Source organism: Peromyscus eremicus, chromosome 16_21 (assembly GCF_949786415.1).
Source record: "Peromyscus eremicus chromosome 16_21, PerEre_H2_v1, whole genome shotgun sequence".
NCBI lineage: Eukaryota > Metazoa > Chordata > Mammalia > Rodentia > Cricetidae > Peromyscus > Peromyscus eremicus.
In genome coordinates, this window is record NC_081432.1 from 58,862,439 (window position 1) to 58,877,435 (window position 14,997).

The 14,997-nt window shown below is 44.4% G+C and overlaps 1 protein-coding gene across 1 annotated transcript in view; it reads right to left on the minus strand.

The window, feature by feature from the left end:
- Positions 1-5,958: 5,958 nt before the first annotated feature.
- Cdc5l (cell division cycle 5 like) overlaps positions 5,959-14,997 on the minus strand; it is a 40,349-nt gene continuing 31,310 nt past the window's right edge. The window contains exons 15-16 of the mRNA XM_059244044.1: positions 7,022-7,234; positions 5,959-6,382 (exon numbers count right to left, since the gene is read on the minus strand). Of these exons, the coding sequence (XP_059100027.1) occupies positions 6,278-6,382; positions 7,022-7,234 (318 nt within the window). The 3' untranslated portion in view covers positions 5,959-6,277. The remainder of the gene's footprint in view (positions 6,383-7,021; positions 7,235-14,997) is intronic.

The window sequence follows — 14,997 nt, forward strand, 5'->3', positions numbered from 1 at the left end:
GAGAGCTGCTTCCTGTATACTCACGCCTTATATATACCTTTCTGTGCTCTGCCATCTTACTTCCTCTCTCCACCCAGCTACATCACTTCCTCTTTCTACCCAGCTCTGCCACTTCCTGTCTGTCTGTACAGACCTCCAGACCTCTATGGTTAACTAGTGCTGGGATTAAAGGTGTGTGCCACCACGCCTGGCTCTGTTTCCAGTGTGCCCTTGAACTCACAGAGATCCAGATGAATCTCTGTCTCCCAGAATGCTAGGATTAAAGGCATGGGCTACCACTGCCTGACCTCTATGTTTAATAGTGACTGGCTTTGTCCTCTGATCCCCAGGCAAGCTTTATTTGTTAGAGCACAAATAAAATATCACTACACAGGATCCCTGTCCAGGGAATGGTGCCACCCGCAGTGGGAGGGTCTCTGTATCTCAATTAACCTAATCAAGATAACCCCCCCCTAGAGGCTCATCTCCCAGGTGACTGTAGATCTCATTAAGGGGATCATCATCTCTGGGTACCATGTCATCTTCACAGTCACCCTTTTGCTCTGCTTGGTCTCTGGGGCCTAACTCAGAAGCACTCCTACTTTGCAAAAGATCTCTCTGTTCCATGGAGCTGCAACAGCTACCCAAGACTGGGTAATTGACAAAGAAAAAAAAATCATTTCCTACAGTTCTGAAGGCCTGAAGGTAGGTCAAATGGCTACCTCCAGGGGCACAGACCTTGCTGGCCATCTCATAGCAAGAGATCAAAGGTCCAGAGAGCACATGCACATAAGGGGGATAAACCCATTCTTATCCTGAGCCCATTCTTATCACTTCCTTGGTTGTGGGAGCCCACAAAGGTTTCCTATTGAGATCCGAGCTTGCTTTACACAGCAGGGCTGCATTAGAGGATGGCTTGACCATGTGTGTGACTACCACGTGTTTGGCATGGTCTGCACTTGGCTGTGCTACAGGGAGGTCTTTTGCTCCACCCCTTGGCATTCCTTTAAAAGCCCTTGAGAAGAGACAGAAGGGGCTGGTGGGTTTTGACCCAGGCCCTCCCGAGCCTATCCTGTGTTTCTGTCTATCTCTCTGCTCTATATTTCTATCTAAATCTCTTATCCCTCACTCCTCAAGAGTCCCTGGGGTAAATAAATGTAGGAGCTGGCCCCCCACACTTGGTAACAGCATGAATTTGTGCATGAAGGCAGAGCTTAAAGGCCAATCAGCACTGTTGCAATAGCAATTTCATCTGCAAACCTTAACTTTAGGAAATGCATTCACGCCACAGCACCGGGGAGATCTACCTGTCAGGCACAGAGGAACACTGCTAGTGGAGCATTTCTCCTGTTCTAGCACCTCTTCTCACAGTCAACCAAATCACTGTCCACATACAGCCTTTTCTGCATTGAAGGAAGGCACATGCCCTTCAGAATTCTGCAGGTCTCCCAACAGGCATCAAATACCATCAGCAGCCAGGCAGGCTCCTCCATCTGCCTACCCTCTCCAGTGAGATGTGAGTTTCAATGTATGGGGGTAGGGAGGCGGCTCCTCCAAGCCTGTCCTTCCTGGGTACCCTCCCACAGTCCATCCTGCTAGTGCAGCAATCTTCAGAACTGGCTTTGCCCTCCCTAGAAGTTAACTATTAGTAACTCTTCCCACTGACAGGTCTCCAAATTCCCACTGTGGTTCCCATGTCCTCAGGGGATTCCAAACACTGATTAATGCTGTAAATACTTGAGAAGTTTAAAAGGATGCATTGTTTCCTAAATCACAAGGAAATTAAAGCCGGGAAATTACAGCTCCTTTAAGGAACAGAGAGGCTGGGGAGAAGGCACAGACAGTTTTAGAGGACCTGTGGGCAATGAACAGAGCCAACAGATCAGACCCAAGTAAACCGCACAGGTTCTCAACACACAACACAGACAACCCTACTTAAGAAATGAACAGAGCCAACAGATCAGACCCAAGTAAACCGCACAGGTTCTCAACAGACAACAGAGACAACCCTACTTGAGAAACCGTCCTTTGAGTGAGGTGCTCACGCCGCCCATCTCCATCTTGGGGAACAAAAGTTGGGAGAAGAAAGAACAAACCTCAAGGAGACAGACTCCCATCTCAAATCCCTACCCTAAAGGAATCAAAACAAAACAAAAAAAGCAGCTTTTCTAGAGAAGCAGGGTTAGGTGAAGCAATGGTGGAAAGTCTGTGTCTGGGCAGGGTCCCAGTCAGCCAGGGCTCTTCTTTTCTTGGGAGGGAGGGAGAGAGGGAGGGAGGGAGGGAGGGAGGGAGGGAGGGAGGGAAGGAGGGAGCGTGGCAAAGCACTCTGACCTCCTTGAACACAGGGTTTCTTGAACCTCCAAAGGATTAGAGGGTAGAAAAGCAAAAGGGAGGGAACCGGACAAGGGACAGAGTGAAGTCAATCCTCAGAAGAAACTGAAATGCTATGTCAAAGTCAGATGTAAAGAGGACAGACGATCAGACAAGCCATCATAAACATGAGAAATACTCCACTATCGAAGCCAAACTCAAAGCAAAAAGATAATCCACAGAGCAGTATCAAGATACACACAGCACAAGCTCTAGCTAGACAAACAGAAATAACTACAATAGATCTTACAATTGCACCACTAAGTGTATAATCTTTCAAAGATTAAATTAAATTTGGATAATTTAACTGAGAAATCTCATGTTCACTCACCACATGTAAACTGAATCCACAGGGGCCAGTAAGATGGCTCAGCAGGTTAAAGGCACTTGCTGCCAAGCCTGAAGCCCTGAGTTCGATTCCCAGAACCCAAGTGGTGAAAGGAAAGAAGCAACTCTCACAAGCTGTCCTCTGACCTTCATACACGTGCTGTGCATGGGCACACACATGCACACACACGCACGCACGCACGCACAGACATGCACACAAATAATGAAAAAACGTTTTAAATAAAGCATCCACAAAACACCGCTCAAAGATTCTAGGCCTCAAAATCTTAATACATTCTAAATAAACAAAAACTACTACATAAGCCATATTTTCTTTACACAATGTAAAATCGTATAAGTAACAAAATAGCAAAATATTTTTAAAGCTAGCCACACAGAAATATTTAAATATCCTTAACTGTTGAACCAATTTCTGAAACAGTGATAAGCTACCTAGAAAACAAGGTGACAGCACATGAAAATGGCCAGCATGTTCACACTGTTCAGAGAAAACCCAAAGCCTTCACCACAGCACTTCACACAAACAAAAGGAACCCCATACTCCCAGTGTTAAGAGGGGAAACAAACAAACAAACAAAAACCAGAAAATAAAGTAACATTAAATGAGAAATATATTTTAAAACAAAGCCACAATAAACCAAAACACCATTTTCTGCAGGAAAAAAAGGTAAGCTGTGATTCTTTTAGGCTCTAAGTAGGTGCACTCATCCAAATTTTAAGGACAGTGAATCTTTATTAATAGAGGGACAATTTAGCCCCATGTACTTCAAGTCTACATAAAACACAAATGAACTATGACTCTTTGTTTTCTACGAATCTAGCTGATTCCAAGAGTAGAGAGGTGGTTTCATATTGATCTATCAGAGTCAACACCACACAGCGTGAGAAAACGCCAAGGCCATCTTTGTTGTTGTTTGGTTTGGTTTTCTGAAGAGTTTCTCTGCATAGCCCTGGCTGTCCTGGAACATGCTCTGTAGCCCTAAAACTCAGAGATCCCGTCACCACTGCCCAGCTATGGCAAGGCTATCTTAACAGAAACTCAAGAGCTCTGCCCGACAAGACTCCACAACCTTCTTCCTAACTCAACCTTCTAAAAAGCTAAGACCAGAGAGAGGCTACCTCTCTATACAGTGCCTATGTCAAACCAGCCAACTTAAATGGGAAACAGTAGACATCCCCATTAAAACCAGAAACAGAACAAGACTGTCTGCCATTATCACTTAACATTGTTCTAGACATCTGAGTCAACAAAACATGCAAAAAAATTAAAATAGTATCACTATTCAAAGATAGTATCAAATATTTCCTAAAAAAAAAAATAAGCACTAAGCAATAGTGGTGCACATCTTTGATCCCAGCACTCAGGAAGCAGAGGCAGGTGGGTCTCTGAGTTTGAAGTCAGCCTGGTCTACAGAGCGAGTTCCAAGACAGCCAGGGCTACACAGAAACCCTGTTTTGAAAAAAACAAAAAACAAACCTCTGATAAAACACTGAAGATACTATAGTGATCATTTAAGCACACACGTAATCTAACTGTGCTCAAAACCAAATCACAGCCAGGCATGGTGATGTACACCTTTAACCTCAGCACTAGGGAGGCAGAGGCAGGAGATCTCTGTCAGTTAGACCTCAGCGAGTTGCCAAGGCTGTTGTTACACAGAGAACGAACAGAGAGAGAGAGAGAGAGAGAGAGAGAGAGAGAGAGAGAGAGAGAGAGAGAGAACACACTACATGACTAGATACCACCAACTCTGGACTCCTGGTCTAATCCTACAGAGCCTAACTGTCAAGTCCGCTGTGGATCTGCATCCCCAGTCCTGAGCCAGGCAGCTTCCTAGCATGTCTGGATTACTGCATCTGGCTCCTGTGGTGGCTTCCTGACCCCCATCCAGGTGAGACAGTTCACAATATGGCCACAGCAATGAATCAAACCCACAGCTGACCTGTCATCCCTCTGCTTATTCTCATGGCTTCTAATACTTAAATATTTCCAATTTCCTCCCTCATGGGTCCATATGGTCAGGCCCTGCATTAATGCCATTCCTGACACTCAAGCCACTTTCCTTTTTGCTCCCCCAATACACGGTGGCAGCATGGGGCTGGCAATCCACTATGGCAGGACTCCTTTCCCTGGACCTCACAAGGCCCTGCCTTTCTAAAATGGCGACCAAGTTGACTCTCGAGTTTCACCTCTAAAGAAGCTCTTTAATCACACCTGTGTCAGCCTTCCTCAGTTTCCTCAGAGAATCTAAACTTCATGACACTTCTTTCCCTGTGCACATCTGTCTCTCCTAACTGACGTCGCAGCAAGAGCTCTGCTCTAACAAACACTCATCTCCAACACCTGATTTTAACCATCTGTCACAGGGTGCATGGCAGCTCACGTCTGTAATCCCAGCACTCAGGAGGTGAGGCAGGAGGATACTTCACATTCCAAACCAATCAGGACTACAGAGTAAGTTCTAGACCAGCCGGGGATACAGAGCGAGACCTTGTCTTAAAAAAGCAAAAGTATCTGTCATTCTCATGAAAACAGGACAGAGCCTGTTTTATCCCTTGCTCTAGCGCCAAGGCTCTGGCACAGGACTATTTACTCAATAAATCCTGGTGAATGAATCAATGAACCAACGAACGAATGCTTCCTTCTCCCTCTAGTCCCTAATAGTCTACGGTTAGGCAAACATTTCTGCCAAGTCACACGCTGTTGGCCTACACTCTCGTGTTTGGTTGCTGGTTTTTTGTTTATTGTTGCCAGTGTTGGGGTCAACAGCCTGTAGAGTCTGCTACTAAGTCTCCTTATAGGAATTATTAAAGTTAGGTCTCCCTACATCTACCCATCCTCTAAGTTCCAAACTTACGGAAATGACATATTAAGCTAAATGCAAAGCTTTAAATAAAGCTTGATGGCCTTGTTGAAAATTAATCTTTAAAATGTCTTTTAAAAATTCATGTAAAATATTACAAGTCAAAAAAAAGCAAATCTTTCAAGTTATAATCCACAAATTTTCATGTCAGTAACTGGCAGAGAAGAAACACTCCCTAACATGATAGTTGGGAAAAACTGTTAGGTTTTAACAAGCATGTCCATCCTGCCGGTGTAGAGAAACCACCACATGGACTGCCTCCTAAGGACTTACACTTACACCGAGTCCATGTCATACAGCTTACCCAGAGGTGCTCATTAAGTGTGGCACACAGTGAATATGGCTGGAGGCTTGTGGGCACCCTAAGCTTCTAATTACTTCAAGCAAAAGGCTCCACTCTGTTTTTCACATGTTCTTTTTATTCAAGGGTTTACTCACAGGCAGTATTTTAAGTCAGGCTTTTTAAATTAAAGGCCTAAACTACGAAATTTTGCGAATGTGACACTGGCAAAGAATGAGCGTCTGGGTAATTTAAACCCTCATTATCCTGGAGTCCAAGTCTGTAACACGGAACGCGCAAGATCGGTATCATTCAAAACAAACAACTGAAAACCACAGGTGCTGGGTGAATTTGTCAATGAAGAGAAACGTCAGTTTCAGCCTTGCAGAGTATGAAACCAGCAACTAGTTCTTCTGTGGCGAGCATCAGCTGGGCTTCAGAACTTTGCCTGTAAAGTCTCTTTCTCCATCATCAGATCTGCGTACCTCTGCTGAAGCTCTTTCTCTCGATCCTGTTGCCGCTGCACATCTTCTTTCAGACACTTAAAGAGAGAAAAATAATCCAGTGACTTCAAACCTAAGTCCATCTTACAAACAGCTGTTTAACTCCCGGTTCTCGGGAAGGATACAGTTCCCAGACAAACAGTCTATATCTGCTATAAAACAATACCGCGCCATTCTTTGCTCTGCTGCTATCTCAATAACGAAGCCACTGCAGTCTTCTCAATACTCACAACACACTGCAAACAGCCCTGACTGCCCGAAGCTGGGCAGGGCCTAGAGTGCACACGAGTGAGTTAAATCTACACCCAACGGGGCCAAAGGATCTGATGTTCTGGACTGAGCAGCTAGGCTCTCGGCATCTTCAATCACAAACTAGAGAAGCTGCCTTCGCTTCCCCAGAGCCACATCGATGGCAAGCCATTAAGTCTCAGGGGAACCGGTCACAGATTTACTCATTATGCTTGAAAACAAAACAGAACGAGCAAAGTCTTCCCAGCAGCAATCATTTGCTTGTTACTAACTACACATAGGTGGATCTAGATTAGAGAGTCAGAAACCCACTTCTCACCAGGACCAACTTCAGAGACAACCTGCTCGAGCGAGGAAAAAGGGAAGTCTGAGTGAGTAAGCTCTCCACAGCTCTCCCTTCTGAGCAGTGAGGCAGCACATGCTCTTACCTCTAGCCTCCGGGGAATAGCAGAGTCTTCATGTTTCTTGAGTTCTTCAAAAGTGCGTAGCTCCAAGTGAGCCTGTTCAATTTGGTCCCATAAGTCATTCAACTGTTTCATGAGCCCCATAGCACGAGACTGGTAACCGCCAAGTAAAATTTTCATCTTCTTTTCCATCTTTGCGGCTCTCTTGGCTTCTGTTGTCATGTGACCCCTGTTTATCTGGGGAGTTGGGGAGGGAGTGGAGAATCACATCACTACACAGGAGGAAAGCAGATTACTAGCTAACAGGACTCAGTAACAAAGCACCGGGGCCCCTCTCACTTCACCGATAGAATACAGAACACAAAACTGGCCTCAGCAAGGGGTTACCTTACATCCAAATGTCCGTACCTTCACCCACAGTTCAATCCCAAAGCAGGTTCGACCTCTGGAGCGTGGGTAACTGCTGTCTACCTTGTGCAATGACTTCTGTGATCATTCTAGACTGCCACCTAGCCATCTTCTTTCACATCTCAAAATTCACTTCCGAATCACACATCCGTTCCCCTTTTATACTGAACAACATTCCACTCCTGTATAAAAGGCCCACTGGAAAAGTATTTTTATACCCACCCATCTCCCTCTTACTTTACTGGAAGTCAGAGTCAAGTAAGCTACCGGGTAGGGGAAAGAGTACTGCATGTATGTGCCTTGGAACCTAAAACGGAGCTAAAATGACTTTAAATAACGCTCCTTTAAACCCGCCATTCTTTCCACACTGTAGACAGCTCAAGCTTTCATGCTTCTGCAACTGACTTGAGCCCCCGACAACTGCTGCTGTGCTCCTGGCTTTCCTCTCGCAGTCAATCAAGTCAGCTCCACAGCAGGACACATCTGCCAGGAGGACAAGTACTGGTGCGGCAGGCAGCGTGAGCAGGCTAAGAACCACTGGACTGCCCACCATGCCACCAGCTGTTCTGATGGGGCAGGCCAGCTAACCTCTGCCTCCATTTCCCCGTCAGCAGTAAGATGGCAGTCACTGCTGACAGTCAACTGTGAAACTTCAAGTGGTTGAGACTGTACATAAAAACCCTCAGGCACCCATAACCTGCACAGAATAAGCAATCAACAACTGTGAGCTCTGATTACAATGATTGTTTTATAGATATGGAGAGCCCAACCATTTCACTCCTCTCTAATCACTAAAGGAATGAGGGAAAGACCTGAAAATCTTTACATTCCAACTTCAACAGAAGACAATGTAGACGTCTTGAGGACAAAAGCAGAGAGCAGTTGTGCTACTTTTAGGTGGTAATGTGCCTTCTGCAAACCACCATATCAAATGACATACACTGGACCTCTGTTCTACGGGGCAGTGTTATCAGAACATGGAGTCTTGGTACTCTTTGACTTGATGAAAAGGTTTTCTAACCATGAAGTTCAAACAAGGTGATGAATTCTTGAGTACTCTGAGCCAGTAATTTTCTTCCCAAAATATACCCAAGTGAAGATATGCCATGGCAAAAACATATACACCATGTTCACAACACTACTCATAACCCCACCACCCACCCACTGTGTATGGGTAAACAAAATGAGCTATTACCTACACTATGGAGCAGCACCCAGCCATAAAAAGCAGGGAAGTACTAGCACATGCTACAACTCAGTGAACTTGCAGAACTCAATGTTTAGTAAAAGCAGCCAGTCAAAAATGCCAACACACTACATGGTTTCACTTCCTTAAAGTATCAAGAATGGACCAATCTACAGCATGAAAAGCAACCAGTGCTGTCTACAGCTGCCCAGCTTAAGAAAAGGGAGTGACTGCCATGGGTACAGAGTTTCTTCCTGGGGTGAGGAAAATGTCCCAAAGGTAACTAACTGTAGTGCCATCTGCACAGCTCTGGGAGCACAGGACAAACAGCAGTCTGTTTACCCTAAGGAAGCTGCCTGAGCTGTGTGATTTACACCACAAAGAGTGCCCTATCAGTGAAAAGGTTATTTCCGAGTGAGAAATAATCCTCACCATTGGTCTGTCCGGGTATAAGCAGAACTCCCCCCTCTCCCTGAAACACAAAACAGAACTTCTGGATCTAGGTTCTAGAGAAGTGGTATGGAGAAAAATAAAACTATCCTTATGGACCTGAAGCAAAGGACCCAGCACCCAAGTCACACAGCTCACAACCTCCTCTTAAGTACCAGCTCTGGGTTACCCAATGCTTCTGGCCCCTGTGGGCACCTGCACTCAAGTACACATACCCACACACAGAATTAAAAATAAATTTTTTTAAAAAATTTTTGTTTTGGTTTCGTTTTTCGAGACAGGGTTTCTCTATGTAGCCCTGGCTATCCTGGAACTCACTCTGTAGCCCAGGCTGGCCTCAAACTCACAGAGATCCTCCTCGCTCTGCCTCCTGAGTGCTGAGATTAAAGGCGTGCGACGCCGCCGCCGCCACCACCACCGCCCGGTAAAAAATGTTAAACTCCTCCCAACTTCGACTCACTGCAATCAAGGAGAGAGACAGTATGTTACACTTACTCTCGCCCACATCAAGAGACTGTCTTCTTAAACTAGTGGTTTCGACCACGGCTAAACTTATAATTATTTGTGAAGCTTTTCAAACTGATCAGCCCCAGATCCTGATTCAGTGATCTCAGACCACTGTCTCCCAAGTCCCCAGAAAGTTCTAATAAGCAGCCAGGGTGGAGAATGGATCCAGCTGGGATCAGCAGAGAACTGGTGCCAGCTGTCTTCTCTGCCACACCCCCACAACAGTCCTCCTTCCACAGGAGCTGAGCAATGAATCCCACAGCTGCATCAAGGTCTGTACTGTATGTAACTCAACACGATCTAATACCCGCATTAGACTTCACTCACATGTGGCTTTCAATACACACCCAAAAACCCTTAAAAGCATAGAATTTCAAGTTAATATGGTGTGTCTTAAAAATTAGTTATACAAATTAACATTTTCATTGGTTAAGATATCTCAATTAGCTTTACATTGACCACACTCCATAGATATTCAATTTCCAGTTTGGTTAACAGTTTAATACCTATGTGCAGAAACCATTTAATTAGCCATCGTGGTCCATTTAGCACGGAGTCCCCTGTCTCTGGGAATTACCTCACTCATATAGTTCAGCTGTTTATTATTCCCAAACCACCAGAGACTTTAAAACTTCAAAGTTGTTAGTTTCCAGTTATTGCCAATAATTATACTTCATTCACCTCAAGCTTTATAAAAATCTTCTGGCTCAACTACAGGTTCAGATAAAATAAATTGAAACACAAGAAAAAAATTATTGTCACTAAGTAACTAAATATAGCTATATAAAGTCAGCCATCAGACATAAAAAAAATGAAAGATAGCTTTTAATATTAAATTTTAGCTATTGGACACCAGTTGTCTAATTATTAAGATGGGGAAGGAAGGTATCACTAAGACACAGCCTAGGACTGCTAAGCACACTAGAAAGAAAAGACAGCCCTCAACAACTCCAAGACCTGAAGTGCCAGAAGGTTAAGGCTGGTGGTGTACAAGAAGCCAGGTGTACAGAAGCCAGGCTGTTATCAGATCCATAACCTGAAGTCCTTTAGAAAACAGGCAAGCAGAGGACTAGGCGCAGACAGCAGGGGAGGGGCAGACAGCAGGGAGACAAACAAGAACATGCACACTGACTTGTGTATATAACTGTCATAATCAAGCCCTCTACTCTAGATGCTAACTTAATTTTTTTTAATTAGGCATCCGCAGCTGCCCTAATGAAAGTTGTTTTGAATGAACAATACTGGCTTAAGGAAATGCTACAGCCTCCTAGAGCTGATTTACCAGATGTTCTTCTAAAAGGGGCAGGGGGCTAGGCTTTCAAACCATTGCATCTTAAAGATCACTTATACTGCCAAATGTGATAGCACACAGAAGCAAGTTGACCTCTATGAGTTTAAGGTCATAGTGAATGCTCCAAGCCAGCCAGGGCTACACAGTGAGACACTCACTATATTTAAAAAAAAAAAAAAAAAGCCACTTATACTTATCAACATCTTTCAAAAACTGCTATTGAAGGGGGCTAGAGATGGCTCACCAGTTCAAAAGCTCTTGCTGCTGCTGCTGCTTCAGAGCACCTGCATTTGGTTCGCAGCACCCACCTGGGGGCTCACATCCACCTGCAACTCTCTTCTGGCCTCTGTGGGCACCCATACATGTATGCACACACTGACACATACACACTGACCAGGCAGTGGTGGTACACACCTTGGCCTTTAATACCAGCACTTGGGGGGCAGAGGCAGGCCAATCTTTCAGTTTGCCACCAGCCTGGTATACAGAGGGAGTTCCAGGACAGCCAGGGTTACACAGAAAAACTGTCCCAGAAAACCAAAGTAAACAAATGTTTTTAGTGCTATTCAATTATTTTTAAAAGATAAATATCTTCTAACTGAAAATAAGAAATATAAAATGTTCTAAACTCTAACATGTTCTGAGCACTGATATTTACCTGGATACATTTAACCTTATTTGACGGATCACAAAATTATTTTAACATTTAAAAAATACAATTCCCTTCAGGCTATTTGCATAGGATATAAGAAACTTAGAATTCCCATCCCAAGGCTTCTCACTGTGTACAAACAGAGACTCCACACTCTGCAACCCAAAACATTTGGGGTTCTAAACATTGTGGACGGGGGCACTGAGCCAGTATGCAGCAGGGCAAGGAGAGAAGCACTCTAGTTACGCCTCACTATTTAACCTCATGCCCCACCTTCAGAACAATGAGGTCAAGTTCGTTTTCGTTCATTACAGTGCATCTGGTGGCGGGCTTTTCGGCAGCTGCCCAGCCTGTCTGTTGGATCTACTGCAGAAACTGCACATGCACAAACTACTCAGGATGAGAAAAGCCCAATGAAATAATTGTCTGTCCTTGAGGTTTGCATCTTGTATAGCCAATTAGGATCACCCGTGCAGGTGGGCCAGGCTTCCACCTGTGAGAAAGTGCCCGGCAACAGGGAGCATCCATCTCTACACAAAGCACCACTCCGGCTCCCTAGAATGACAAACCTGGAGGCAGGCCTGTCCCTATGCAGGAAGAGGATTATAACTCAGTGAGAGCCTGTCTCAGAGTAAACAGCAGGCTGGAGACTACGCAGCACGCATAAGGCTCTAGGTTAGGTCAATGCCCAGGACCAACACCACCATAAAGGTGGACTCTAACAACAGGCTACCCTCTTGTTAGCCTGCTTCCTCAGCATTCCCTCTACTGGCCTGTACTGGAACACAATGCTGCTAACACACCAAATGTCCTCCCTGGGTTGAAATACAAACGTTCCTGAAGAAATTCAAACGGGGGGAGAGAGTTGCTTTATGCCACTAGACAACTCCCTTAAAAAAAAAAAAAAAAAAAAACACATTCCAGACACATAAACAAGACATGAACTTGTATGTCCCCCACATAACAAGATTTCAACGCCTGAATGAAGCTATTAAAACTTCTAGCCGGGCGGTGGTGGCGCACGCCTTTAATCCCAGCACTCGGGAGGCAGAGCCAGGCGGATCTTTGTGAGTTCAAGGCCAGCCTGGGCTACCAAGTGAGCTCCAGGAAAGGCGCAAAGCTACACAGAGAAACCCTATCTCAAAAAACCAAAAAAAAAAAAACAAAAACTTCTAATTCTTTTATTCTAAACAAGCTATAAAACTATAGAAAATACTTTCCTCCAAGATAGTTCACAGGATTAAAAGGTTACATTTCACAACTTTGTAAGCGGTAGCAAATGTAAACATAATTGGTGCTTATCCAAATTTTACAAAATTTACACTTTCCTGTAGAGTTTAAATGGGAGAAAGTGACCACAGGCCTCTTTTTTTTTTTTTTAAATTCCTATTTGCACTATCATACTATTAGGTGGAAAACATGGCACATGATCATTTTAACTTAATTTTAAAACTTTCCTTTCCCTTACATACTGAGTTTATACACAAAAGGTTGTGGGTGTGGCTGGAGAGACATTACTGCTCTTGCAGAGGACCCGGGTTGGGTTCCCAGCACCCACATAACCATCTGTAACTCCAGTTCCAGGGGATCCAACACCCTCTTCCAGCCTCCATGGCCGAGGCACACACATGGTACACACACACATATATATACAATCGTGTGTGCGCACACATACACACACTCACCATAAAACTGAATCCATTTTTGAAATGTAACAAGGCAAGTGTATGTGTGTTCCTGTGTGTTCTGGACAGAGTCTGAGGTGACCGCATCGAGAGAGCAGGCTCGTGAATAGTAAGCTTCTTTTCTTCTGCAGTTTTTCTAGTTCTCTTAAATTTTCTACAAAGCACAGGTATTATTTTTAGAAAAACGTCTAGAAATGTTATTTTTGAGTGCATAGAAGAGAAACTGTCTAAAAAAGACTGGCCAGAGACCAATGGAAAACTGATGGTCCCCAGGAGATGAATCAGTGGACCCGTAAGTGTCTCCTCGGGTCATTACAAAGGGAGCTGTATGGGACTTATAAAAGTGTAATTGTTACTTTCAAGCTCACTCAGTTTGTTAAGGTTACTAAGCTTAAGTAATTCCAAAATAAACATATTCTCCTTGGGTCTCCAGTACTGTCTGCCGTTTAAGTCCATTCCAGTGAGGTTCAGAGGCATTCAGAGCATCCCTCACTGACTAGAACTGAATATAATATGAATTCAGAATATAACCTTATATAAAAACAGGTTTAGAGACACCCAAAATAAACAGAGCGGACGGCAGCCCTGCCCAGTCTATCACTCAGTGACCCGTCACAGCAAGGATGCAGTTCAGTCACCACAACACTCGCAGACCAGTCAGGAGTGCCTCTCCTCTCAGTACCACACTCCTCACTAACAGCAGGTTTCCCAGTGACCCTTCCCTCTACGGATGACGTGCAGGTCCGAGTGATTACAGCCAGCAGCCATCAGACTTAGCAGCCATCAGACTGCACTCCAATGGAGCAAACTAACAGCAAGGCAGTCACCTGGTAGGGCAGCACAGAACATGGTGAGTCTGCAGAGGTTAGGAGGAGAGACACAAACAACCTGTAAGGAACTCAACTCATGCCGAGGACTAAAATACCACGGCTGTGCTGCTCCATCTCTGACCCGAGTTGTCCAGCTCTGATCTGAGTTCTTGCCAGAGACAGCTGAGAACTCTGCCCGTGCCCTGAAGGGGCATGACAAACAGCTAAATATGGGAAAGAGAATCACAAAGAACTGAAGAGCTTCTCTGTACCTCAAGCCACCTATTCCAGCCATCCCAGCCTCAGAACAGAAACAGCTACAGAGGAATTTCCAGCACACACTTCTCTACCCAGCACTGCCCACCAACTTAATCCTTCAGTTTTTACACTGGAGTATGAAGTACATTTCCCCTGTGTTAAAATACCTGCCTTTATAATGAAAAGCACTGAAAAATGGGATCCACTGTACAGCCAATTCTGCTGAAATATAAGCCTCAGGAAAGTCAGGGTCCTTGGCAGAGTTTCACAAATATACCAAGAAGGCCTTTAAATTGCTATCTGTGTTCTTTAAGCCACTTATTTCCAAGAAGTCAACATTACATAATATTTCTTGACTACACTGACTACGCCAATAACATACGGGGAACGGTGTCCCCACTGGGCCTGGTTTCTACCTCTGAGAAAAGCCTTTCCACTTTTATAGCTAACATGACAAAATCCACTTTCCAGCCAAGCTTCCTCAATACAGAAGTTTAGCTACGATCTCAAATACTATTAAATTTAATGGCAGGGCCTAAATTCAGACTTTTCATTTCACTTCTATACCTACTGGAAATTGCTTCACTCAAACTAATTATGCCTTCAGATGATTTCCTATTTCCACTTGAAGTGGAAACAAATTAGAACACTTCAGATTCTCTCTGCACTTCCCAAACACAAAAATGACTCAGTACCTGGCATCATCCAAAGATGAGGCCCTCTACTAGCATTTTCCAAATAAACGAAGCCCACA